Source organism: Oryx dammah, unplaced genomic scaffold (genome assembly GCF_014754425.2).
Source record: "Oryx dammah isolate SB20612 unplaced genomic scaffold, SCBI_Odam_1.1 HiC_scaffold_26, whole genome shotgun sequence".
Classification (NCBI taxonomy): Eukaryota; Metazoa; Chordata; class Mammalia; order Artiodactyla; family Bovidae; genus Oryx; species Oryx dammah.
This window is the reverse complement of record NW_024070210.1, coordinates 90,678,210-90,705,116: the sequence shown is the minus strand read 5'-3', so window position 1 is coordinate 90,705,116 and position 26,907 is coordinate 90,678,210. Positions and strand designations below refer to the sequence as shown.

General features: G+C 40.3%; 1 protein-coding gene across 1 annotated transcript in view; it reads right to left on the bottom strand.

Annotated features, from left to right (window-relative positions):
• Positions 1-26,907, bottom strand: part of DMGDH (dimethylglycine dehydrogenase) — an 82,513-nt gene that overhangs the window by 28,130 nt on the left and 27,476 nt on the right. Inside the window, exons 7-14 of the mRNA XM_040225903.1 lie at positions 25,854-26,052; positions 19,265-19,434; positions 18,626-18,779; positions 16,493-16,658; positions 15,923-16,053; positions 14,413-14,630; positions 12,621-12,778; positions 10,097-10,156 (exon numbers count right to left, since the gene is read on the bottom strand). Of these exons, the coding sequence (XP_040081837.1) occupies positions 10,097-10,156; positions 12,621-12,778; positions 14,413-14,630; positions 15,923-16,053; positions 16,493-16,658; positions 18,626-18,779; positions 19,265-19,434; positions 25,854-26,052 (1,256 nt within the window). The remainder of the gene's footprint in view (positions 1-10,096; positions 10,157-12,620; positions 12,779-14,412; positions 14,631-15,922; positions 16,054-16,492; positions 16,659-18,625; positions 18,780-19,264; positions 19,435-25,853; positions 26,053-26,907) is intronic.

Sequence of the window (26,907 nt, the reverse complement as noted above, 5' to 3'; positions counted from 1 at the left end):
AAAATAAAAATTAAAAAAAAAAAGTACTAGAACTACTAAGTGGGTTTAACAACATTGCAGAATGTGAGATCATATACAAACCCGTTGTTTTCTACATACTAGCAATAAACAACTGAAAATTGAAGTTAAGAATTTACAAGTCACTCAGTCATGATCAACTCTTTGTGAGCCTATGAACTATAACCCACCAGTTTCCTCTGTCCATGGAATTCTCCAGGCAAGAATACTGGGGTGGGTAGCTATTTCCTTCTCCAGGGGATCTTTCTGACCCAGGAATTGAGCCTGAGACTCCTTCATTGCAGGTGGATTCTTTACCACTTGAGCCACCAGAGAAGCCCGCTATCAAAATACGAAATACTTAAGGATAGATCTGTAAAAGGATATGCAAGACCCATCAACTTCAAAACATCATTGGAATTAAAGATTACCTAAATAAATGGAGAGATAGACCTCATCATGAGATAGAAGGCTTGAACTGACCTATAGACAGGGTGCAATTCCAATCAAAGTCCCAGCAGGCTTTCTGATTCATGGAAATCCAAGGGACCTAGAATAGCTAAAACAACACTGTAAAATAACAACAAAATTTCAGGGCTATCACAACCTAATTTAAGCTACAATAATGAAGACAGTATGGTATCCTTATCAAGAAAGATAAATAGATCAATACAACACAATAGAGTCCAGAAACAGACCCAAACCTATACGAACAATTTTTTTGGACAAAGGTACAAAGGCAAAGTAGTTTGAATATATAGTCTGTTTCAACAAATGGTGCTGTAAACAATTGTATATCTATATGCTAAAATATAAACTTCCACCATTTATCAGATAGAAAAATTAACTAAAATTGAATCACAGATCTAAATGTAAAAAGATGATAGAACCTGTAGAAAAAAAATAGCAGAAAATCTTTGTGACTTTGGGTTAGGCAAAAATTTCTCAGATACAACATGAAAACATGATCCATAAAGGAACAAATTGATACAGAGTTTAAAAATTCAAAAATTAAAAACTTCTTTTTGAAAGTCACTACTGGACAAATGAAGATATAAGACACAGCCTGGGAAAAAATATTGGCAAAGTAGGTACCTGATAAGGACTTTACCTAGAATGTATGAAGAACTTTCAACACTCAAAAATAAGGGAAAAAACGAACCCAGTTTAAAATGAGTAAAAATTTGACCAGATGCTTGATGAAAAGAGAGACAGGAATGGCATAAAAAAGATGTTAAGCATCAAGTCATTAATGAAACAAATTAAAACCATGATAAGATACCACTACACATCTCTTAGAATAACTGAAGTTAAACAGGCTGATCACAGCAAGTGTTTGACGAGGATATGGAGAAACTGGAACTCTCATATACTGCTGGTGGGAACATAAAATATAAAAAATGGTACATCACTTTGTAAAACAGTTTCTTATAAAGTTGACATATCCCTTTCATTTTATCCAGTCATTCTACCTCTAGGTATTAACTTGAGAGAAAAGAAAGCCACAGTCCATACAAATACTTCTACAAGGATGTTTACAGTCAGTTTTTTGGTAATAGCTAATCTTCTACAATTATGCTGAATCTAGGCTCAGAAGATTATGAAAGTTCTTCATACATTCTAGATACAACTCCTTGTCAGGTACATACTTTGCCAATATTTTTTTCCCAGGCTGTGTATTATATCTTCATATACCCAAAAGAGTATATATGGTATAATTCGACTCATATAAAACTCTGCAAAATGCAAAATAGTCTGCAGTGATGAAAAGTTCCCTGGGGTCATGTAGAGTGTAGGGAAGGCTGGGAGGTATGGATTATCAAGGGGCAGGAACACACTTCGGGGATGAGGGGTGCGTTTACCATCTTTGAAGTGGTGATGCTTTCATGAGTACAGACATGTATCCAAACTTATCCAGTGGTGCATTTTAAATATGTCAACCCACTCTAGTAGTCTTGCCTGGAGAATCCCACAGACAGAGGAGCCTGGTAGGCTACAGTCCATTGAGTCAAAAAGAGTGTGACATGACTGAAGCACCTTTGCATGCATGCAGGAAACTTAAAATAATTAAAATAAAAGCAATCTAAAGAATTACTTCAACTCATTCCTAACCAAGGGTTCCCATACATTTCCAAATTAGAAAGTAATTAGTTAAATAGCATACTTAAGATTTTAGGATGGAAATAGAGTTTTATAACAGAAATTGGATATATATGAGGACAAGGCTATGGTTTTTCCAGTGGTCATGTATGGATGTGAGAGTTGGACTGTGAAGAAAGCTGAGTGCCGAAGAATTGATGCTTTTGAATGGTGGTGTTGGAGAAGACTCTTGAGAGTCCCTTGGACTGCAAGGAGATCCAACCAGTCCATCCTAAAGGAGACCAGTCCTGGGTGTTCATTGGAAGGACTGATGCTAAAGCTGAAACTCCAGTACTTTGGCCACCTCATGCGAAGAGTTGACTCATTGGAAAAGACTCTGATGCTGGGAGGGATTGGGGGCAGGAGGAGAAGGGGACAGCAGAGGATGAGATGGCTGGATGGCATCACCGACTTGATGGACGTGAGTTTGAGTGAACTCTGGGAGTTGGTGTTGGACAGGGAGGCCTGGTGTGCTGTGATTCATGGGGTTGCAAAGAGTCGGACACGACTGAGTGACTGAACTGAACTGAACTGAATGATTCAATAGGTGTGAGTTTAATATACTCTGACACATGTTTCAAGGATGATAAACTAGATCTCAAACTTGATTTCACCTCCTTTTTTCTTTCTTCTCTTTTTCTCTCCTTTTTCTTTCAGCAACAGAAATGGGTAAGAGACTAAGGATGGCTTAATTAGAATAATATAATCATGCAGCTCATCTAGATAACATAGCAGTCTCCAAGACTGCTATGATAACATAGAGTATCCAAGCACTCTGCACAGTGGTACTGCATAGAATTTTAGACATGAAAGGGAGCCTTTATTTTACAGACTAGCAATCTCACTTGGAAAATGAAGTTAAATAGCTTCCCCAAATTCACAGAGCTAGAATTTGGTAACACTTAAAAAAATTGTGTTAAAAACAAGATTTGGGACAGAATTTATTAACTGGTGGGCTTCCTGGTGGCTCAGTGGGAAAGAATCCCTCTGCTATGCAGAAGACACGGGTTTGATCCGTGGGTTGGAAAGGTCCCCTGGAGAAAGAAATGGTAACCCACTCTAGTACTTGCCAGGGAAATCCCAAGGACAGAGGAACCTAGCAGGCAGTCCATGGGGTCACAAAAGAGTTGGACACAACTAAGCAACATATTAACTGGTGGCCAATTATCTGACCAGGCTGTTTTTCCACATTCCTGTTTATTCACTGGACCATAGCTGGTATGAGGTTAAAAGAACTAAAACAGTAGTTCTCAGTCTTAGTTCAGTTCAGTCGCTCAGTCATGTCCAGCTCTTTGCGACCCCATGGACTGCGGCACACCAGGCTTCTCTGTCCATCACCAACTCCCGGAGCTTACTGAAACTCATGTCCATTGAGTCGGTGATGCCATCCAACCATCTCATTCTCTGTCATCCCCTTCTCCTTCCACCTTCAATCTTTCGCAGCATCAGGGTCTTTTCTAATGAGTCAGTTCTTCACATCAGGTGGCCAAAGTCCTGGAGTTTCAGCTTCAGCATTAGTCCTTCCAACGATTTCCTTCAGGATGGACTGGTTGGATCTCCTTGCAGTCCAAGGGACTCTCAAGAGTCTTCTCCAACAACACAGTTCAAAAGCATCGATTCTTTGGCATTCAGCTTTCTTTATGGTCCAACTCTCACATCCATACATATCTACTGGAAAACCCATAGCTTTTACTAGATGGACTTTGTTAGCAAAGTAATATCTCTGCTTTTTATTATGCTGTCTAGGTCGGTGATAACTTTTCTTTCAAGGAGCAAGCGCCTTTTAATTTCATGTCTGTAGTCACCATCTGCAGTGATTTTGGAGCCCAAGAAAATAAAGTCTGTCACTGTTTTCATTGTTTCCCCATCTATTTGCCATTAAGTTATGGGACCAGATACCATGATCTTAGTTTTCTGAATGTTGAGCTTTAAGCCAACTTTTTCACTCTCCTCTTTCACTTTCATCAAGAGGCTCTTTAGTTCTTCACTTTCTGCCTTAAGGGTGGTGTCATATGCATATCTGAGGTTATTGATATTTCTCCCAGCAATCTTGATTCCAGCTTGTGCTTCATCCAGCCTGGCATTTCTCATGATGTACTCTGCATATAAGTTAAATAAGCAGAGTGAGAAATAACAGCCTTGACGTACTCCTTTCCCAATTTGGAACCAATCTGTTATTCCATGTCCCGTTCTAACTGTTGCTTCTTGAACTGCATACAGATTTCTCAGGAGGCAGGTAAGGTGATCTGGAATTCCCATTTCTTGAAGAATTTTCCACAGTTTGTTGTGATCCACACAGTCAAAGGCTTTGGTGTAGTCCTCATTGCATAACAAAAACAAGAAACCAGATCCTACCCCTAGGGTTGATCCAGTTGGTTTGGGCAGGTCTCAGACTTCGTGTTCATCAAAATCATATGGAAAGACACTATTGCTGAGTTTGATTTGGGGAGTTGGAATGGTGCCCAATAACTTGAATTTCAAATAAATCCTGAGGTCACACTGAGGCTGCTGGTCTGTGAACCACACTGAGAACCCCTGGGGGTAAGGCATCAGATAACTTTTCTTTAATTTCTCCAAGATAGTAATGTTTAGACAGTTGAAAGTCACTTGCCTAAAAACAGTCATTCTCAATCTTTCTTGAAATCACCTGGGGAATTAAAAAAAATTTAAAAATACTGCTGCCTAAGTCTCTACCTTCTGTTTTAATTGATCTGGGATGCAGCCTGAGTGTTGAGGCTTTTTTTTAAAAGGTTGTAAGATATAAAGGAATGATATTTCAGATGATTCTGATGTGCAGTCAAAACTGAGAGTTGCTGAAAATATTCTGCTTCCTCAAATCCTATTATCATTTACCTAAAATTTCCCCAGAGCTGGGTACTTTTACCACTATAACATAATAGAAGTTCCTTTCTAACTTGTTGTCCATGAACAATGATTAATTTCCAGTTTGATATTTTAATAATGCTAATATTTATTGAATACTTGGATGTAGTAGGCCTGGTGGTGAGGGTTTTGCCTCTTTACTGTCTTTTTGTTCCACTTTGCTCACTGAATGGTTAGGCTTTGCTTACCGAATGGTTAGGCTTTGCTTACCGAATGGTTATACTTTGCTTACTTCAGTTCAGTTCAGTTCAGTCACTCAGTTGTGTCCGCCTCTTTGCAACCCCATGAATCACAGCACGCCAGGCCTCTCTGTCTATCACCAACTTCCGGAGTTCACCTAAACTCATGTGCATCGAGGTGGTGATGCCATCCAGCCATCTCATCCTCTGTCGTCCCCTTCTCCTCCTGCTCCCAATCCCTCCCAGCATCAGGGTCTTTTCCAATGAGTCAACTCTTCACATGAAGTGGCCAAAGTATTGGAGTTTCAGCTTCAGCATCATTCCTTCCAGTGAACACCCAGGACCGATCTCCTTTAGGATGGACTGGTTGGATCTCCTTGCAGTCCAAGGGACTCTCTAGAGTCTTCTCCAACACCACTGTTCAAAAGTACCAATTCTTCGGTGCTCAGTTTTCTTCACAGTCCAACTCTCACATCCATACATGACCACTGGAAAAACCATAGCCTTGACTAGACGGACCTTTGTTGGCAAAGTAACGTCTTTGCTTTTTAATGTGCTATCTAGGTTAGGCTTTGCTTACTGAATGGTTATGCTTTAAATCCTTTTTCCTCAGAGAGACCCTTTAATTTCTAAAAGTAATATTGTCTTCCCATCTGTTATTAATAAATATTACATTTTTAAATTGGAGGATAATTGCTTTACAATATTGTGTTTCTTCTGTACAAGAATGTGAATTAGTTGTAGGAATACATATATCTTGGAGGAGGGCATGGCAACCCACTCCAGTATTCTTGCCTGGAGAATCCCCACGGACAAGAGTCTGGCAGGCTACAGTCTGTGGAGGTGCAGAGTCGGACATGACTGAGCAACTCAGCACCGCATAGCACATGCGTATATCTCCTCCCTCTTGAATTATATATCACATTTTATTCTGTTTCTACTGGTGAGAAACTCAAGACAGGAAAAGAGAGGGATAGAGGGCAGGGGGCATTTTATAAGGGGAAAAAATCTTTTGATCTTAATACTTCGCCCTTAGTATTCGATCCTCTGTGGCCCTTGGCTGGGGTTTTATAGATTCAGTAATTCCAAGAGGAAAATTCCAAGAACATTTATGATTCTGACCAAAGGCAGCTGATTTTCCTTTTGCTTTTAATTAATGCACTTCTTTCATTTCCAACAACAACGAAAAACCACTAACTTTTTTCCCCAGAAAGTAACTTCCTCGGGAACAAATTATAATACTATTAAGCACAATGATATAACTTGCTTCAGGTCAAGGGGTTTTAGACTTCACAGGAAACATTCAGTAGTTCTTACGTGTCTCATAGCACTTCCCATCTCTTCAGAAGATGGATCTGATATGTGCTATTGCACAACCCACCTCATACAGAGAATTATTTTTAGAATCAAGGTTAAGAATACATCCTACAACTTTAGTTCTTAAAGTTCCACTCATTTCAAGCTTCATGAGATCTAAGAGCCATCAGGAGCCATCTCTTTAATTTTTAGACCTGTGGTCTAGCAAAGTGTTCAGTAAATAGTACTTAATAAATGTTAACTAGATGGATGAATGTGTACACACAGGTGTATTTGCTTCACATAAGCCAACACCACTGGGAGACCGACTCGGAGAGCTTTAAGAGTTAAGGAAGACAAATGCCATCTTTATGATCTAAGATTTCTTCAGTGCTCCAATTTTCTCTTCTCTACTTTTGTACCAGTTTTGATAAGAACACAATTCACCCTAAGGAGGCTGGCTCATCTCCTCACTCACCCATCTTCCTTCTTAAAATGGCCAAAGCAGCTATTCTGATCCTACCACAAGATACAAAATTCGTTATAACCAAAACATGACTGTGGGAGGTACTCGCTGATAAAATGTAACAATGCAAATCTCATGATACATGTTGCCAGAAAATTGGGGGGCAGTTTTTCAAGGCTGATAAGCTCTTTATAGAGCTTTCCCTGGTGGCTCAGCGGTAAAGAATCTGCCTGCCAGCACAAGAGACTTGGGTTCAATCCCTGGTCTGGAAAGATCCCCTGGAGAAGGAAATGGCAACCCACTGCAGTACTCTTGCCTGGAGGACCCCACGGAGCCTGGCATGGGGTAGCAAAGAGCTAGACACGACTTACCAACAGAATAACAACAAAGCCCGTTACAAGAAAGGACCTAGCTGAGAATGCGGTGGGTGGGAAAGCACTCGCTGCAGCAAGGTCAGAGTTCAACCTGGGCAACACACGGCGCAGCACCTGGGTTAATTCCCTGTACTTCAGCTTCCTCATCCTCAGATAAAGAGGTGTGGGTGTCCTCCTAGCTCTGACCCAGCCTGCATCTCTGTATCTGTCTTCACATTACGGCATATACAGTCATTGTGCAGACACAGAAGGGCCAAGCAGGGAAGTCTACATATTTGCTTTGAAGGGTAAAAAAAAGAAAGAAATGATTTATAATAATTGGAGAATGCCAGGATCTAGGGGGTTGGTTTTGTTTTAAATACAAGTGTTCTCTGTTTGCTGCTTTGGTTTTCATATAACATCAGTTTCTCCAAGCCAATGTGGACTTGCATTATATTATTCTTTAAAAGGTATGAAACCAGGCTGGGTAACAGCCTGGCACAGGAGTCAACTTATCAAGTGACACGGTTCAGTTTGTAATATAAGTAAGTTTTTCAGGAACCTGTTTTGCACTAGAGACTGCTACGGAACCAAGATAAAATTGTTGTGAAACCACCAAACAAGTTCGAAACAAAGCTGATGCAACCTCTTCACCTGTCTTGGAAATTAGCAAGCATTGCTATGGTTAGGCTGAAGCCCTCTAACCACCTGAGTTATGCAACTGAAAAGCACCGGCTTAATTAGGTCCCGGTCCTTGTGCTTTGGACCTTCCCCCAGTGAAAGCATTAGAAATTAACTTTATGACACCCGAATGAGAACAAACAATTCAGAAATCATAAAAATAACATAAATCAAAGTCACTATCTATGAAACAACTAACTTAGTTCTAAGCTGAGATTTGGTTACTGAACTAATTTAAAGGAACTAATAAGCACGCAAGTCATACCACATCTGCTTATAAATCATGAAGGGAGTTTTAAAAATCAAATAAACAATAATACCCAAACACTGAAGCAAAGAAGTCAGTTATCTATTTACCTACTGGTAACCAACAACAGAAGCTTAGTGCTTTCAGGAGCCAGGCCATTTTGATCCTTAGTTTTACACGACTAAACCAAGACTTATGTTAGCAGAAGGAGCAATCTGCTGCCAGGGTCTGCCCGAACTCCAAGCACCTGCTTTCTCTGGTCTGGAGGCAGATGGTACATCGTAAAAACAAAAGTCATGGGGAAAATGTACAGAAAGATACTCCCTTTAAAACCCTTTAAGAGGTTCTTTTCCCTAAAATCTAATGCCATAAATATACATGTTTATGTTAATAGCTTAGCTTAGAATTTGGAACTGATTCGAGGCATTAAAAAAGTTTCCTTAGCCTGATTCATATTCATGTGTTCACATATTTCCATGGAATATGAAAACAGCTTTTCCTTTAGCTGATTAACACCTAAAGCAGCACAGGACAGGAATTTTGGAATTCTAACAAATATCCTAAGCAAAAACAGCTGCTGTCCTTATCCTTCAATATTACCACTAACTGTACCTCCACTAAGTGCTCGTATAGTAACTAAGACACTGCTTAATAAGTATCTGAATCAGCTCAAGCTGCTATAGCAAACTAGCACAGATGGAATGGCTTAAACAACCACAGGAACGAACTTCTCACTGTTCTGGAGACTGGTGAGTCCAAGATCCAGGGCCAGTTTTGTTCCCCGTGAGGTTCGTCTTCCTGGCTGGCAGACAGCCACGATCTTACTACATCCTCACATGGCAGACAGCAAGCTCTGATCTCTCTCCTTCTTCTCATAAGAACATTGACCCCAATGTGGGGACCCCAAGCATGATGTCACCTAACCCTAATGACCTCCCAAAGACCCCACCTCCAAATAGCACCACGTGGGGGTTAGGACTTCAGCATATGGATTTTGGAGGGACATAATCACTTAGTCCATAATGGGATAACCTGGTTTATATTTGTAGGATTTGCAATAGGTGAGCTAGACTGTAATAAACTTGTCTCATAATACACTTTGCCATAATGATTGTACACGCTGGTGCATCTCAGACTGTAGGTGCATCGGAATCCCCTGAAGCTTGTTAAAACACAGAGCACTTGGCCTGACCCTAGGGATTCTCATTTAGTAGGTTTGAGGTTTGAGTCAGTTCCTCATTTAGTGGAGAACTAAGGACTTGTATTTCTAGCAAGCGCCCAAATGACACTGATGCTATCTGTTTGGGAACCACTGAGGCAGGTGTTCCCTTTAGAATGTCAATATCAGTTATGACTCTCTGGGCCTGTATTGGCTTCTCAGTAATAACTCTTATGCTGAACATATTTGAAATGTGTCAGTTGCTTATATGCAGATGTTGCATACCAAGATGCTCAATAAGCAGATGGACAGATCTGCTGGGTGAGGCTGCTTCATGCTGTTGAGCACCCAGGAAGAGTCAATTAATGCAGGATGTCTCATCAGCTAATTGTGACTTCACAAGTCACCAGGATTTACAAGACTGCCTGCTGACATCTTATCCTTACTGATTTTTATCTTAGAATTTAGGTTTGGTCCTCAACGTTGATGGATTCTTGCATCAACAGGCACATTAGAATCATTTGAGCTGATAAAATTTTGACAAAGCTTAACATGAAGCACTTAAGTAATGCTTACTATTTATGTTCAACTCATTTGCCCTAAAGTCACACTTGGTTAAATTTTAAAGCATGGCTCTGTCATGAAACAGCATAATTTTAAGATTTATTTCAAGTACACTTTGGAATGTAAACATACCTTATTTAGTTTCACAAAAGATTCCAGTCCAGCTTCCAAGGGATTTGTATCACAGTTCATCTAAAAGGGAAACATGCATTTTAAATCTTAGATGAGTACAAGTGGTTTTAGTAACATCACTTTCACATTTATTTTTTAAAGAGAATACTTTTTCATTTGAAATCTATAGATAGACAGATAGACATAGATATAGATTGTGAACTGGCCTCTAAAGTAATTTTTTAAATCTAAAATTCAAATGTAGCCTTTCAGCAAATACTGTTATTTTAATAGCTAATTAGATGCTAAAATTCCCAGCTTGTTTCCAAGGCTCTTTTGGTATAATAAACATCTGAGGGATGCCACAACAATGATGTTCTTCCCAGAAACAAGCTTCTCATAAGCTTTTACCTAATAATTCTACATAAATATGTTTTGAAACATTATTAAGTAATTTACTTATCTTGCAATCATCCAGAAATCAGGATAAGTGGAGGAAAAAAACATATGGTAGGAAAATAGTTTCCACAGAGTTCAGGAGAGAGAAAAGGGGAAAAAAAAAAAAAAAAGAGGTTGAATTTGGCTGTCATTACAATATACTTCCAGGAGAGTTAAAGCCATTATTTGGGACTAGACCTGATTTTTGTTTGTTTTGCTTTCATCAGTCTCTTTTGCACCAAGAGAACTGATCTAAACCCCATAAAATGTAGCCAAAGTTAACCAAAGAAAACACAGCCTTTGCATGACCTAGATATGTAATATAAACTTGTTTTACATGATATAAAATTTGACCTCATATTTCCTAGTCAATTTGAGCAACTCTAAGATTATTTTTACCTGCTCAAATTTTCAAAATTCCAGAAACAAGATGAGAATTTATTACTTAGGGTTTTCTCAGTGACTCACCCCAAACCTCATGCTTACTATAGCACGCGATACCATCTTGTTGATTTTAAGATGCTATCCTTACCACACTGACATTTCTAAAGCCCGCATGTGCTCTATGATAAAAAGTCTACTTTTAAGACTATGTTTCATTGATTTAAAAAGTTTCAGAAGTCCAGGAAAAAATTTAAGTCCAGATGCTTGATTGCTCTAATAACACTAGAGGGCGCGCTGGCACCGCTGGGAAATTAGAGGGGCTGGGATGGAGACGGAAATGAAAGGGGGAGAGCAGAGAAACGCTGCTCATTTCTTGCGGAGAGTGGAGGCAGAGCTGTCCTCTCTGTCTCTCCCTGCAGCAGCGTCCTCTGAGGACTCCCTCACCCCAGTAGGCTGAGGATCCCTGCAACAGAGCACATCCTCTGTAAAGCAACAAGTGCCCCAGGGCTCTTGTTCTTTCATTGACTCCAGGAGGTTGTATTGTCCACCTCAAAACCCACTTTCTTCTGCCCCTGATCTAAATGTGTTAGGGACCCTGCCTGTGCTTTCAAACCCACTTTGCCCTCAAATTCACACTTTATGTCCTAGGCACTTTGCGGACTACCTAATCTTGACAATAACTCTGTAGGATAAAGACTCTCTCTCTTACAGAGAAGTGAAGTCTCTGGAGGGTTAAGGCCACATAATATGTGGTAGAGGATACATTCAAACCCCAGAGACCATACCCTGAAGTACACCCTTTACAAAGGTCCCTTATCTAAGCTCTCATACCTAAAACCTCAATGCATTCCAAGAAAACAACTAGCAGACCTGAGAAAATTGAGATCCAAAGATAGTTGGAGATAAAATAAGAGAACAGAGTTTGAACCACTGTTTGGACACTTCTGTGCAATCTGGACCAAGTTGTTTATTGTGTCTTAGTGTGACTGTGTGTGTAACTCCCACCTCCTTGCCCAAGAATCACCAATAATACCCTCTTCAGGGAGAGCTGAGCAGGTAGATGACATCATGCCTATGAAAATTGTGTGTAACTACACAAATAGAAACCCTGAGTTCTCATTATTAATGATGGGTGTGGGCTGGACCGGCACATTCCAGACCACCAACCTTGCCCCTCAGAAAGACAGCTTTTGTTGTTACTTCCCCAAAAGGTGCAGAATAAGAAGGAAATGATGATAGACAATATGACAGAAGAGAAGGAAGAATTTTGAAAGATGATCCTCAAATCCCATGGGGGTAGACAGGCTCCCTTGGGGCAGCCAAAGTCAGCACACAGAGACAGATGTCCAGGGCTCTCTGCCAAGCAAGGGGAATTAAGGCAGAATAAACATTACATCACAGTTCCCCTGAATTTGTAACTGGGAAATTGAGGGGAAAAAACCTTTGTCCCTAATTAAATCAAGTTTTCAGGACTTCCCTGGTGGTCCAGTGGTTAGGACTCCATGCTTCCACTGCAGGTGGTGTGGATTCCAGCTCTGGTCAGGGAACTAAGATTTGGCATGCTGTCCAATGTGGCAAAAAAAAAAAAAAAAAAATTTTTTTTTCTTACAATACATTCTTTCTCTTATAGTCAGAGCCAATGTTAACACAGTTAAACTAACCCTTGCATAAAAATCAGATACAACACATGTAAAATTTTCATAAAGATGATAGCATTTCAAACCTCTAACCCCCAGGCTCTGAAAGCTTTCTCCAGTCTTAAGGCATTCATGGCATAGGTTCCAAAATTGTCAATTCCCTCCTCCTGGCCTGCATTCATGATAGCATCGTAAAGCGCTGCAGAATCTTCTTGTCTGTGGTACAGCTCCCAACCCAGCTCACCTGAAATACACCCACAAGGGCCACACCAGAGTAAGTATGACAATCACTAGGTCTAATGTGCATTAGCTAAAACACATCAACAAATGAGAGGTTCCACTTCTGCAAAATAGACACTGTAGAGTGATAAAAGCTCGGTTGCCAAAAAAGTTGCAGCCAAGCCGCACTGCAAAGGAGCCTGCCATATAACAGATGTTTCTGGGCCCAATACTGCCCCACCCCCACACACACAGAGCAGCATTTAAGACAACTCAGACAGATGGTAATTCAGGACTTACTCTTAACCTCTCACCTTGGCTTCATAATGTTAAGTGAGGAATTATCATGGCAAAGTTGATCAAGATAAGGAGTTCAAGGTTTAAACACCTCAACCCCAACTCCTTGGCCCCAGATGGCAAGGCTTAAACATACAGGCCACTGATGACAATTATTCGGATGTTCCTCACTGTGGGATAGCCAGAGCCTCTAATGGCCCCCACTTCCTCCTTCTCCCCTACTTGGTCATTTCATTCACCATTAGAACCCCAGGCAAAAAAGAAAAGAAAATGAAACCCAACTCAAAGAGTCGGCTTATTTTTTACTTTGCTTATGTTTTATTCTGGTCGCCAGTTTTCCGAGGTTGGGTGGAGGGAGGATGGGGAAAAGAGAAGCCTAGGGAAGAGCTACGGCCTTTATACCGTGTGCTCGTCTTGTGCCCCACGCGGAAGGCTAACGATGTGGTGCTTCTCCAGGACACGAGCACCGCCTACCCGAGTGAATGCTGGGCGCCTAGCACTCCGGCAAAGGGACAAGGTGTCTAGAGGAGGTTAGGAGGCAGCCCAGAGAAGCAGTGGGGAACTGGAGAGCATTCATTCTTCTCTGTTTCTAGTACCTGCTACATGCCATTAGTGGCAAGGAAGACTTCTCTAACGCACTTAGAAAGAAAGATGAACAGTGGTAATGCTTTAAGGGCAGTGCCTGACACATTCAAGATGTTCTCTGAGGGAGACCACTTTGAATTCTCCCACATGGAATCAATCCTAAAGGAAATCAATCCTGAATATTCACTGAAGGACTGATGCTGAAGCTGAAGCTCCAATATTTTGGCCACCTGATGTGAACAGCCAACTCATTTAGAAAAGACGCTGGTGCTGGGAAAGATTGAGGGCGGGAGAAGGGGGTGACAGAGGACGAGATGGTTGGACGGCATCACCGACTTGATGGACATGAGTTTGAGCAGCTCCAGGAGATGGTGAGGGACAGGGAGGCCTGGCGTGTGCATGCAGTCCACACTGGTCACTGTGGGTGACCCCACTGGGGTCACAGTGTCAGACACGGCTGCGCAACTGAACAACAACACCGAATCAGCTGGCCTGAACATCCTGTCATCCCTTCCAGCTGTTCCAACAACTACCCTCTTTGCACTTTCTCACCTACCTTTCTGAATGGTAGGCAGCTAGCTATGGGCCTGGAACAATTGGAAATCTGCAGAATGACTTTCTCAGACTCGGAGTGAATAAACAGAATTGTCCGAAGACCTGGGCAGGAGAAATCGTCCTTCAGAGTTACACTGGAGAGGCTGAACATGTGTGTATGCACACATTTCCGGGTGCTTCTAAATTTTAGAGACTTACTCTCGGTTGTTTTCCAGTTCTTACCAGTATAAGATATCCTGATAGCAGTGACAGGAATGTTGGACACCTTTAAAGACTTGGTTTGAAGAAACTTGAAAACATTATCACTAAGCTCTTCAGAGGTCAGTTTCTGTAGGACCTTTCTTGAATATGGCCCTGCGACACCAAGGACTCCAAGCTCATCAGTTACGTTTTTAATTTCAACATCACATCCACCTTTGATTGCCTCTTCCTCAATCCATCTGCATTTGAGATTCATAAACACTGTGTTAAATCTTGCTGGAATAACACATGTTGGTAACAGATTATTTCTCTGAAATATACCGTGTGTTTAAAATTACCAGAAAATCCCTAGAGTGTCATTTCATATAATCAACAAATTTTGAAATTTGAGGAAACTGAGTCTCAGAGATAGTAAAGGATTCTTTTTAAGCTACTCACTTACAAATATGTGGGTGATTTTTCACATTACAGAAGGATTCTTCCATTTAAATAAGCTCTGCCACAAAATTTTTTCAAACAGTGACAGCCTTACTGCATTTAAACTAATGAGTCCATCTTGGGAAGTTAATTTAAATCCAAATTTTCTCTAATACCCATACATAGGAGACACAATTGCGCTGCTAAAGGTTAATAAAGTGCCTGCCACCAGACACATGCTTGCTTTGACAATCGCAAGGAGAAGATTAAAACTCTAAAGACTGGTTTCAATTTCTGAGTCTTGATTGGAAGCCAGTGAGAAGGTTTGCTTACAATTTACTGAGCAGTCCCTGGAGCTACACAAGTCTGTCATAAAATGATCATCTGGACTGACACAAAGCTAAGTGACTAAGATGGCTCTTAACGTATCTTGGATAGGAGGATGGAATTTGCATCACCTTACAACTAGAGTGAGAGTCTGTTGGAGTAAGAGGTTTATCAAGCAACAATATTCCAAATATTTTTGAAATACTAAAGACAATGTATTTTAGAGTAGACTAAATAGTAGGCTGAAGATTTATGTGAAGGACAGAGTTGGCAAATCAATGATTTCAACACAGCGATGGGCCAGGAAGCACAAATATGGAAAAGAAAAAAGAAGAAAACCCCAGAGGCAACACACTGACATGAACCAAATGTGAGCATCAGAATCAACAAGATTAACTCGAGCAGGTCACTTTAACCCAAACTTCAGTTTCCTCACCTGAAAATGGGCATAATAAACACTCTGCAGATAAATCTACTAAAAGAACTTACTGAGATAATGTGTAAAAGCAGTTCTGACATATGAGTGATCCCTAATAAATAGGAGTTAATATTATTAGAACCAGTAAACCCACTGGTTTACTTTACCTTTGGGAGAGGCATGGTTATAGGGACCCTCACTTGAGTAATTTTCTATGAAAGACATGACATTTATTTAAAACAATAAAGTTTAAAGATTTAAGTTGTGTTTTCAATTACTGATTTAAAAAGCCCACAAAACATAAGTACCCTTGGTGCAAGACTGGATCAGTCTTAATGCATATAGTTTTCTTAGGATGTGTACACTTACCTAAGATCATGGAGTTCTGATCCAGAACCAGTTACTAATAGAAACTCCCCAGGAGACTGGTGAGAGACAGTCAACTCAGCATATACTCGACCTTTTGGTGTTAACATGTGACTTATATTTGTAAAACCCACCTACAGAAAAAAATAAAATCTTATGTATCCTTTCAATCCCACATGGAAACAAAAATGTGGATGTCAACAATGTAAGACATCTGAATCTTTTATATCAATTGTGTGAACTATCTGTAAACCTAAACCCATTCATTTTGAAGTTTTCAGTTTAAATGATCATTATAATTACTGATCATAAAAATTACATTTCAACCAACCTGGGGTTCCTGTTGACACAATTAAACACAGCCATATGATCCTTAGATAATAATCCAGTCAACAAAAATTTAAATTTGAAAATTAGCTAGAATGCCCTTCACTAGTTGAAGAATTCTCATGTTCATACAGAAATCATTAGGTGAACTGAAATAACACATTGGTTTTTTGAAAATGAGGGGATAGAAAATTAAGCAGGCCAGGATCCTGGACCTTATACCCCTATCCCTATACTGTTATTTACCTTGGGAATAACATTTGCAAAGAGGTGGTCCAACAATCTAATGGAGTCTTGGCCTTTGATGTTAAACTTGCCAAACGGTGACAGGTCAATCACCCCTACTCTTTGCATAACCTGTTGATACTCAGAGCCCACAGGCTCAAACCAGTTTGTGCGGTGAAAACTTGGCCTGAAACACAAAACAAGTTATTTGTTTTCAAAAAAATTCAGAATAAGAATATTTTTATAAACTTTGTGTGCTCAGTCATGTCCGACTCTTTGTGACCCCATGGACTGTAGCCCATGAGGCTCCTCTGTCCACGGAATTTTCCAGGCAAGAATACTGGAGTGGCTTGCCTCTCCAGATTCCTGCTCCAGAGACTCTTCCTCACCCAGGGATCAAATGTGTGTCTTGGATCTCCTGCAATGGCAACTGGATTCTTTACCTGAGACACCCGAGAAGCCCTAACAAGTCCTACTTGTCCAGACATTTTCATTTGGGGGAAAAATGCCACCTGTTCTACAAGTCATATCCTGGAAACTGATTTTTTAAGTTACTCATCTATCCCTTGACCTATTTCACAGTGAATGAAGTATTAATTAACTAGACAATAAGGTAGGCTATGTGGGCTCTCAGGTTTTAAAAAGAGCTTAAAAGTCACCCAGTCCTTTAGGTGTCAACCTTGTTACGTATCAGAATCACCTGGTGGAGTATTTTTAAAATACTAATTGGGGGGACATAAATCAGAATATATGAGGGGTAGAGCTATCTTGTCTGGTGCTTCTCAAGTGTTTCTGTAAATACGTCACTTGCACTTGTTACAGATTCTGATGCAGCAGGTCTGGGGAGGGCACCAGGTGCTGCCATCTAACAAGCTCCCACGTGACGCTCATGCTGGCCACCTGCAGTAAGCAACCGTCTGGCCCAATATCTTCCATTTTTAGAGAAAAGGCACAAAGTGACTTCCGAGGCCTTTGTACTAGTTAATGACAGAGTGGGGCCTGGAGCAAAGGTCTACTGACTCATTATGCAAGGGCCTTTCTACTTTACGGAGTAGACTATTCATGTGGTATTTTAACTTCAGAGGAGGATATGTTTTCAGTGGTTTAATTATTAAAATAGTAGAAAAAACAGGCCGGGTCCAAATAGTACAACATGAAGAATAGATCTGGCATTTATCTGGGTCACTTAGGAAAAAAAAACCAAGCCAGTATTTTGTCCCCAGGTGATCTCCGTTGGCTGACTACAGAGTCCAAATTCATTAATCAACAATTGGCCCACTGCTATACTTTGAACCATTTAGGTCTGATTGTAAAGTAGACATCAAAATCTGCTTAAATAAGCAAAGTAACAGTCAAAAAAAGGTAACAACTTGAAAACTTGCTTTCTCTTGGTTTGTGTCTTCTCATGAGAAAAAAGTATATAATCATTATTAATCCTAAATAAAAGGATGGTATGCAATCCAAGTACTATAAAAGAGAACTGTTTCAGTTATATGCTTTATGTTTTAGCTTAACCTAAAATAGTAAGTAAATGACCTTTTCCCCTAGTTTATCAACAGTGCATATAATTTGCATAATTCATTGCACACACATTAGAAAGCAGTAGCTTTCAGCTATTCCCTTATAAACAGAAAATCCATATTTCCATATTGTTTTCATACTATGTGATTTGACCAGGCATCTTAAATCAAGGTAAACCTTGAAAAGCCAAATAAAGGGGATTTGGAGAGGGTGGGAAAGGTTCCTCTGAGCAGTTGGAAAATCCCAAGCAGAGGCTTCACTTGGGCCGATTGTAGGTTTCTCAAGGCGACATGGGTCCTTAATGTGGGCCAGTGTCCCATGGGATAAACTAAGGCCTCCACTGCACAGAAATTATTTTTATGGAAAAAGGCTCAATGCTGTTTGGAATAAGGTAGAGTGAAGGGGTGGGAGGAGGATATGATGCTTCTCTGGGGTCCCTCCTCCCCAATCCCAGAGTTCATTCTGCAGTCAGAGCCACAGGTAGGCTAAGTCACTCATTTACCTGTACCCAGGGTCCTGGCCTGGTTTGTAGAGCCAGTGTGGGGGATATGGGGCTTCTCTAGGGTCCCTCCATCCCACTCTCAAAGTTCACTTTGCAGTCAGAGCCACGGGTAGGTTAAGCCACTCATTTACCTGTACCCAGGGTCCTGGCCTGGTTTGTAGAACCAGTGTGGCTGCTCCCATCCTGCATGGAACCCCATGGAACACTTAGACTCCAGGGTTTTATAAAGCCCACTGACTCGCTGAGTTGGCCTCCCAGCAAATCGTTCTTCTTTAGGATAACCAACTGAAAAAAGGAAAAACCATACCCTAAATAACATAGAACCAAACTACAAAGTATTCTGAAGGGATTCAGAAAATGGAAAACACAGCTTCTTAAAATCCAGAAGCTATATATATATATATATATATATAGACACATACACATAGCACATATGTAAAATAAACATATATAAGCTTAATACATAAGCATATATAATAATACATATTAAATTTACATTTTCAAGAAACCAAAACCATCATTTATAATGATCATCAAAGGTAAAGTAAAAATAGGTTTAAAAGGTAAAATCACTGATGCATTCCTCACATTAAAGACATATATTCACATAGATTCCTTTTTTGTTTTAGAAGCATATGCTTTTTAGACACCCTAACCATTCCCCAATGATGCACAGAATAAAAAGCATCTAGAGTCAGAGGTGCTGTAAGTCAGTTCTGAACAGACAGACAATTCTGAACTTCACAGACAGCAGTAAATTTGCACCTTACCAATATTGTTGAATCCGTAAGACTCCCTTGCTTTGGCCTCGGTGTACTCAGTTGTTGTCCATTTGCCATAGCGATTGGGATCCAATTCTATCAGATCAAAAGGTGGTTCTCCGTGCAGGATCCAGTCACTGAGATATTTCCCAACCCCACCAGCATGGATTATGCCGTATCTTTCAAATATAGAAATAAATACCCTGTTATTAACACGTATTACTTCCCAGCAATGAAACATGTCCAAATATTTCACAAGGCCTCAAAGCTGGAGTGTTCTAGGCTATTCAGAACACACAATCAACATATTCAACATAATCTTTATAATCTTTTTCCTCAAAAAAAAAAAAAGTTTAAGCATGTCTGTAAAATAGCCTATGACACTTAGCTAGTAAGGATCTCACTCTAGGAAAATAGAGGCAAGGAAGCACACAGGCAGATGTGCTTGGTACCTTATCTTGAGCTATGATTATTCTCACTAATAGGAATCTTGCAAGAGAAATATGTGCACTCTGGTGTGGTACATCTATCCCTTCTCAGACTCAGTTTAGTTTGGGTCCCTTTAGCAATGACCTATGTACAAATACTTGGGCCATTACCACAGAGGCACACAGACAAGAGGCAGTCACCCAAGGACTTGTGGGGAAGAAGGGGAGAAACAATGGCTCCTGTATTTCGCAACCAATGAGTCACTCGGTATGGAGGATTAGCTTGTTTCTATATCCACATGAAGATACTTTAGAAAAACACAGGCTTCCCTGGTGGCTCAGTGGTGAAGAATCCACCTGCCAATGCAGGAGATACAGGTTCGACGCCTGATCTGGGAAGCAGCTAAGATCAGGGAGCATGCCTGTAGATCCTAGGCAGAGCTGGAGAGCAATTACGCCCAGTGGGTGGCTCAGAAGGTAAAGAATCCTCCTGCAAAGGGGAGACCTGGGTTCAATCCTGGGCTTGGGAAGATCCTCTGGAAGAAGGCAAGGCAACCCACTGTAGTATTCTTGCCTGGAGAATCCCCATGGACAGAGGAGCCTGGTGGGCTATAGTCCATGGGATTGCAGAGAGTCGGACGCGACTGAGTGACTAAGCACAGAACGGCATAGCCGCATCTATTGAGCCTGTGCTCTAGAGCCTGAAGCTGCAACTACGGACGCCTGTGTGCCCTAGAGCCCCTGCTCCTCAACAAGAGAAGCACCGCAACGAGAATCCTGTGCACCACAACCAGGGTCGCCTCCACGTGCTGCAACCAGAAAAAGAGCCCATGAAGCAGTGAAGACCAAGCGCAGGCAAAATCAAATGAATAATTATTTTTTAAAAGACCAAGAACATAAGTGGCAAGTAATTTTATATCAGATGGAGGAATCAGGGTTTGATATCACCCATGTGAGGTTCTATCCACTCACTCTTGTGGGTAAAGTCTCAGGTGGTTCATCTGTGGTTTAAGTCAACAGAAGCTTTCAAGGAATTAGATGAGTAGCGAGTCACAGGGAGAGGACTAGGAGCAAAAAGGAGCCACATGAGCAAACGTCAAAATGCAAGAAATTCCAGTACCCCAGATGACAACTACTTAGCCAGTATTGAAGCTTCTAAAAACATGGGAGGACCTTAGCAAAGACTGGAAATGTTAACTACCTTTTTCTACAAGATACCAATTTTACTGTTTTATAAAAATGATTTATATCATTTGTTATAATGATATATTTCCTTATATTTGTTATAAGGACATTTCCTAAGCAGGATAAAGAGATAGCAATTTATACTTCTCTAGATAATTTTGAAAAGAGACTTGATTTGGCTCATCCAAATCACCCACAATCTCACTAAGTATCAAGAAAGCAAAAAAAATTAAAGATATGCTTAAAATAACTATGAACTATTTGCATAAACTGTTTTTTTTTTATTTTTTATTTATTTTTTTTTTTTGCATAAACTGTTTATTCACTTAACCAGTTCCAGTGTCTGACTACAACTGTTATCATTTTTGAGAGCTAGAGATACTGTTTACAAGGCTTGAAACTATATAAAGTTCTTTTGGCATTCACTGAGAGCTTACCATTTACCAGGCATAGTTTCCCCCTAACATCTACCAGCTGATTTATGCTTTAGCAACTCTATTTTACCAGTGAGAAAACCAACCTGCACACAGCAGTTAAATAAGGCTGTCACACTGCAACAAAGTGCAGATTTAGGATACAAATTCAGTCATCTGACCCCAGTACACACTCTGTTATTGGACTTTACTTCTTTAATGGGTCCTTTTTTTTTTTTTTCCTGCCAAGATACACATAACAGAATTTATATCCTTGGCAGACTCCTTGGGCATAGCCAGGGTTGTGCTTTGGTTTTGTGTGGACTCACTACCAGACCATCATGTTCTTTATCTTTCAACAATGCATATGAGTAAATAAATAGGCCAGAGTGCTGCTGCTTGAGGTGAATCCTGAATATAACCGATTTATTTATTTTTATGTTAAAATGTATTTTTTTTTAAACTTCAAAGTTTTTATTTTATACTGGAGTATAGCTGGTTAACAATGTTGTGATTTGTTTCAAGTGGACAGAGAAGGGAGTCAGTCATACATATATATGTATCCATTCTCCCCCAAATCCACTCCTATCCAGACTGGCACATAACATTGAGCAGAGTTCCATGTGCTATACAGTAGGTGCTTATTGGTTATCCATTTTAAACACAGCAAAAAGGAAATTTCCACAAACTTTAGCCCTATAACCCTTATTAAGTTATATGTAAAATCTCATACAACACATCTGTTGAGATGGATGAAACATCTATTGAGAGCCCAGAGTGATTGAGAGTGAAATGCATAGAGTAAGAGAGATCTGGGTATAATTCTTGTTCTGCCACTACCAGTTGTGTGACCTTGCAAGTTGACCCTGAGCTTTAGTCTCCTCACGTGCACACTTTACGGTGCTGGTGGAGAATTAATTGACATGGCATTTTAAAGCATATAGTAGGCAAGTGATACACGGTGGCTGTTGGGTCCTTGTATAACGAACAACAGAGTATGCCTCTGCCCAATGGGTAAGATTTTCATAAGGAAGTAATATATAGCATGGAAGTGAAAGGGAACTTGATGAGGAAAGAAGAGTTAGGCTTTTCTTCTATGTCTAGCATTTATCTGCATAACCCATTATTACATGGCCCAGCTGCTATGCCTTCTGAGTGTTTGTGTCTGCTTTTTTATAATAACTGTTAAACTGTCAGGCATTACATCTTACCGCACTCTCCTGTCTTTAAATTTGCTGTTTGTAATCTGTTCTAAGCCAAGATAACTAGATTCAGTTCAGTACAACTCATTAAACATCTGGGGAGCACTGTGTTAGTCACCTAGAAGCAGGAGAACTTGCTATATTTGGGACAAAAGTAAAACAACTTTGACTAGAGTAATGAAAATGAGCACGGGCATATCTGCAGACAGTTTGCAAATACCTATTCTTTGGACTAGAATAACAGACAATACTGAGATGTGATCCCTGGGCCCCTCTCCAGTCTACTGAATCAGAATCTATAGAAGGGAGTTGTATGGGAATTACGTTGGCTTGTTGGTTTTCCAATTCAACACATCTTTCATGGATTCTAATGACAAATAATAGGAAATTCATAGGTAAGATGCAAAGAAGGATGAAACACACATGCAACTAAGAACAGAGTTGAGATTTTGCTTTTTAACAAGCCCGGTGGCTCAGTGGCAAAGAATCCGCCTGCAATGCAGGAGACTCAGGTTTAATCCCTGGGTTAGGAAGATCCCTTAGAGAAGGGAACGGCAATCTACTCCAGTATTCTTGCCTGGAAAATCCCATGGACAGAGGAGCCTGGCAGGCTACAGTCCACGGGGTCACAAAAGAGTCAGACACGACTGAGTGACTCAACAACAGGTGATTTTGGTTCTCAGCCACATATATGGAAACCACTGGCCTTCAGAACCATGGACGGGATCCCTGGTATAAGCTGGAAGGGGCAGTCGACGTAAGCATTCCAAGGTGTTTCGTGAGAACTATTTTAGCAATCTCAACTTTTAAATAACAAAAATCCCTTTTGGGGTTAGGCCAGATTGGTCAGAGAGAGTGAGGCACTTTGATCCGTCCCTACCATTTGTCCTTCCCATTCACCTCACAGAGTCTACAACCTGGGGAAATTACTCAGAACAATCAGAGCTGGATGTCGACCCCACACAAGCAGATACAATGTCTAGGTGATAAGTAACTAGCGTTCTAAAGAAAGCAACTTCCTGCTTACCTTAGTAATAGGTGTTCTATTAAAGTATAAATATCATGAGACCAGGTATACTGTCTGTTTGTTCATAGATAAAGAACAATGATTCACAAAATGTATTGACTAAATCAATATTCAGTGATTCAGTTAATTGCAGGATCAAAAAAAAATATTTAGGAATAAATTTTGCAAAAGAAGTACAAAACTTACACTCTAATAACTACAAATCACTATTGAAAGAAATTTTAAAAAGTCCTAAACAAATGGACTTCCCTGGTAGCTCAGCTGGTAAAGAATCCACCTGCAATGCAGAAGACCTGAGTGTGATCCCTGGGTTAGTAGGAGCCCCTGGAGGAGGGCATGGCAACCCACTCCAGTATTCTTGCCTGGAGAATCCCCATAGTCAGAGGAGCCTAGTGGGCTACAGTCCATGGGGTCACAAAGAGTCAGACACAACTGAGTGACTAAGCACACACACAGCACACAAACAAATGGAAGGCATCCCTTGTGTGTGAATCGCAAGACTCAGTATTGTTAGGATGGAAGCACTCCCCAAGCTGATCTACAAAAACGCAATCCCTATGGAAATCCTAGGTGGTTTCTTTAGAGAAATTGACAAGCTGGTCCTAAATGTTACGCAAAAATATAAGAAGCCCAAATAGACAAAACAATACTGAAAAAGAATAAAGTTGGAAGAGTCACATTTCCCCGTTTCAGAACTTAGTGAAAAACTACCGTGATCAAGGCAGCGTGGTACTGGCCTAAGAACAGACACACAGACTAATGGAATAAAATTGAAAGTCCAGGAATAAATCCAAACTTATACGGTAAACTGATTTTTTACAAGGATGCTGTGGGACAATAAAAAAAAATAAATATTTGGCCTTTGTCCTCAGTTCCTGGCATAGAACTCCTAAGACTTTTGGAATTTATATTCTTTTGTATGCTGCGCTAACAGTTGGCTGCATGGAGAGTGGGCAGGGGAACCAGAAGGCTTCAGAATAGAGGCTGGTCACCAGAAGTTTAATCACCAGTGATCGATGGTTTTAATCCATTGTGCCTATGTCATGAAGATTTCACAACAACTTCCAAACCACAGCGTTCAAAGAGCCTTTGGGTTGGTGAATCCACCGAGGAGCTAGGAAGACGGTGCACCAGAGAGGCTCGCGAAGGCCCTGCAGCAGATCCTCCCTCCCGGACCTTGCCCTGCGCTCCCCTTCCATAAGCACTGTTCCTGAGCGGCATTCTGTAGAATAAGCAGGTAAGACCAAGTAAGTTTTTCTTGAGTTCTGAGAGTCATTCTAGTGAATTAGCAAAACTGAGGAGGGGTTGTAGGAACCTCCAAATCTGTAGCCATTCAGTCAGAAGGACAGGTGATCCCTGGAAGCTGAAACTGGCATCTGAAGTGAGGATGGTTTTGTGAGACCGAGTGGGGTCTGCACTCTGAGAGTGAGCAGCAGATTTGAATTGAAACTGTTGGACACTCAGTTGGTGTCCGAGAACTGGAGAACTAAGTGCTGGTGTCAGAAGTAACATCAGAAAAAAAGACATCACAGATGCCAACGCTATTTAGTGAGTAAAGAGCAATCTTTCAACAAGTGATGCTGGGACAGGTGGCTATCCTCAAAAGAATCAAACTGCGTACCTACCTCACAGCACATACAAAAATTAACTCAAGATTGATTAAAGACCTAAATGTAAGTGTTAAAACTATAAAACTCTTAGAAAAAAATAAAGGTATAAATCTTCATTAACTTGGATTAAATAGTAGTTTCTTATATATGATATCAAAAGTACATTCAAAAAAAGAAACACATACACATTTTGGACTTCACAGAAATTAAAAATTTTGTGCTTCAAAGGATATCATCAAGAAAATTTAGAAGCCCACAGAAAGGGGAAAATTTTGCAAATCATGTATCAGATAAGGGTCTTATATCTAGAATAAGATACAATTGTTAAGTTACGACTTAAATTATGGTGAACACTGCATCAGATATATTACACATTTGATATTTTAAATTATCTTTGTCATATTGTGTTATGAAAACGTCCGTGTAAAAGTGGGGCAAATTCATTTATCTGAACATTTTGCAGCAGGAAAGGAGACATAAATAATGGAAGTGGCAAGAAATATGTAAAGAGAAAATTCCAGGAAATCACTGCCCTTCTGTGAACAAATCTGTCAAACCTATGCAAGTCAAAGTTTTAAGACTGAAAATTTTTATTCCTTTCACGTCATTGCTCATGAAAGGGAGAAAACTCTCTGCCTCTCCCCCGTTTTCCATTTTTGGCCTGAGATTATGGGGCAAGACTTCTCTAAAATACGTAACTCTAATCAATGTTGAGTTACATTGAGATACTCACCCAAAACCTACAGCCACCCAGTAGTTTCGGACCCCCTGATGGGGCCCCACCATAGGCAGAATGTCAGGAGAATAGGTGATGGGCCCGTTGACGATCCTGATGATGTCAGCCTTTTTCAAGACTGGAACCAAGTCCATGGCAGCTTCAACGTGTTCCATGATTCGGTCTAGATCAGACTCAAAGAGCTCCTTTCCAAAACCTGAAAAGAAATGCCAGTGTTCGGACAGAAAAGTAGAAATATCGTGTGACATCCCTAATATGTGGAATCTAAAAAGAAATGATACGAATGAACTTATTTACAAAACAGAAACAGACTCACAGACTTAGAGAACGAACTCATGGTTGCTGGGGGTCGGGAGCGGGGGGAAGGGATCGCTAAGGAGTTTGGGATGGACATGTACACACTGCCATGTTTAAAGTGGATAACCAACAAGGACCTACTGTATAGCACAGGGAACTCTGCTCAATGTTACGTGGCCTGCTGGGTGGGAAGGGAGCGTGGGGAAGAGTGGATACATGTATATGTATGTCTGAGTCCCTGTGCTGTCCATCTGAAGCTATCACAATATTGTTTTCAGCTAGACCCCAATACAAAATAAAAAGTTTTAAAAAAAGAAAAAAGAAATGTCATTGCGGTGAGGATACCACACCTGTCTTGACATGCGCTCCAAAGTGACTTAAATCCCTGAATCCAAGCTTACATTTAAAGATGGCCTAGGAGAAAGTTAACTTCTCTTTTTTCTTTTTAAATTCTATGCTTGATATTCGCTATCAACAGATGAGTATTGTTATATTACCATATTATATACTGAGAATAATAATGTTATTTCTTGAAACATTAAATCATGAAAGGTAACCTTTATAATATAAAATTTTACTTTATTCATATTACCAGTTTCCAGTATTTAACCCAATCACAATTTTAAAAACCAACAATAATAACTTGGTTTGTCAAGAGAGATCTTGTATCCTTCAATTAACTATAAAATTCTGTTTCATCCTCTCAGGTGAGGGCAAATGGGAGTTTACAAAGTCGTGTCAGGACACTGGGGAT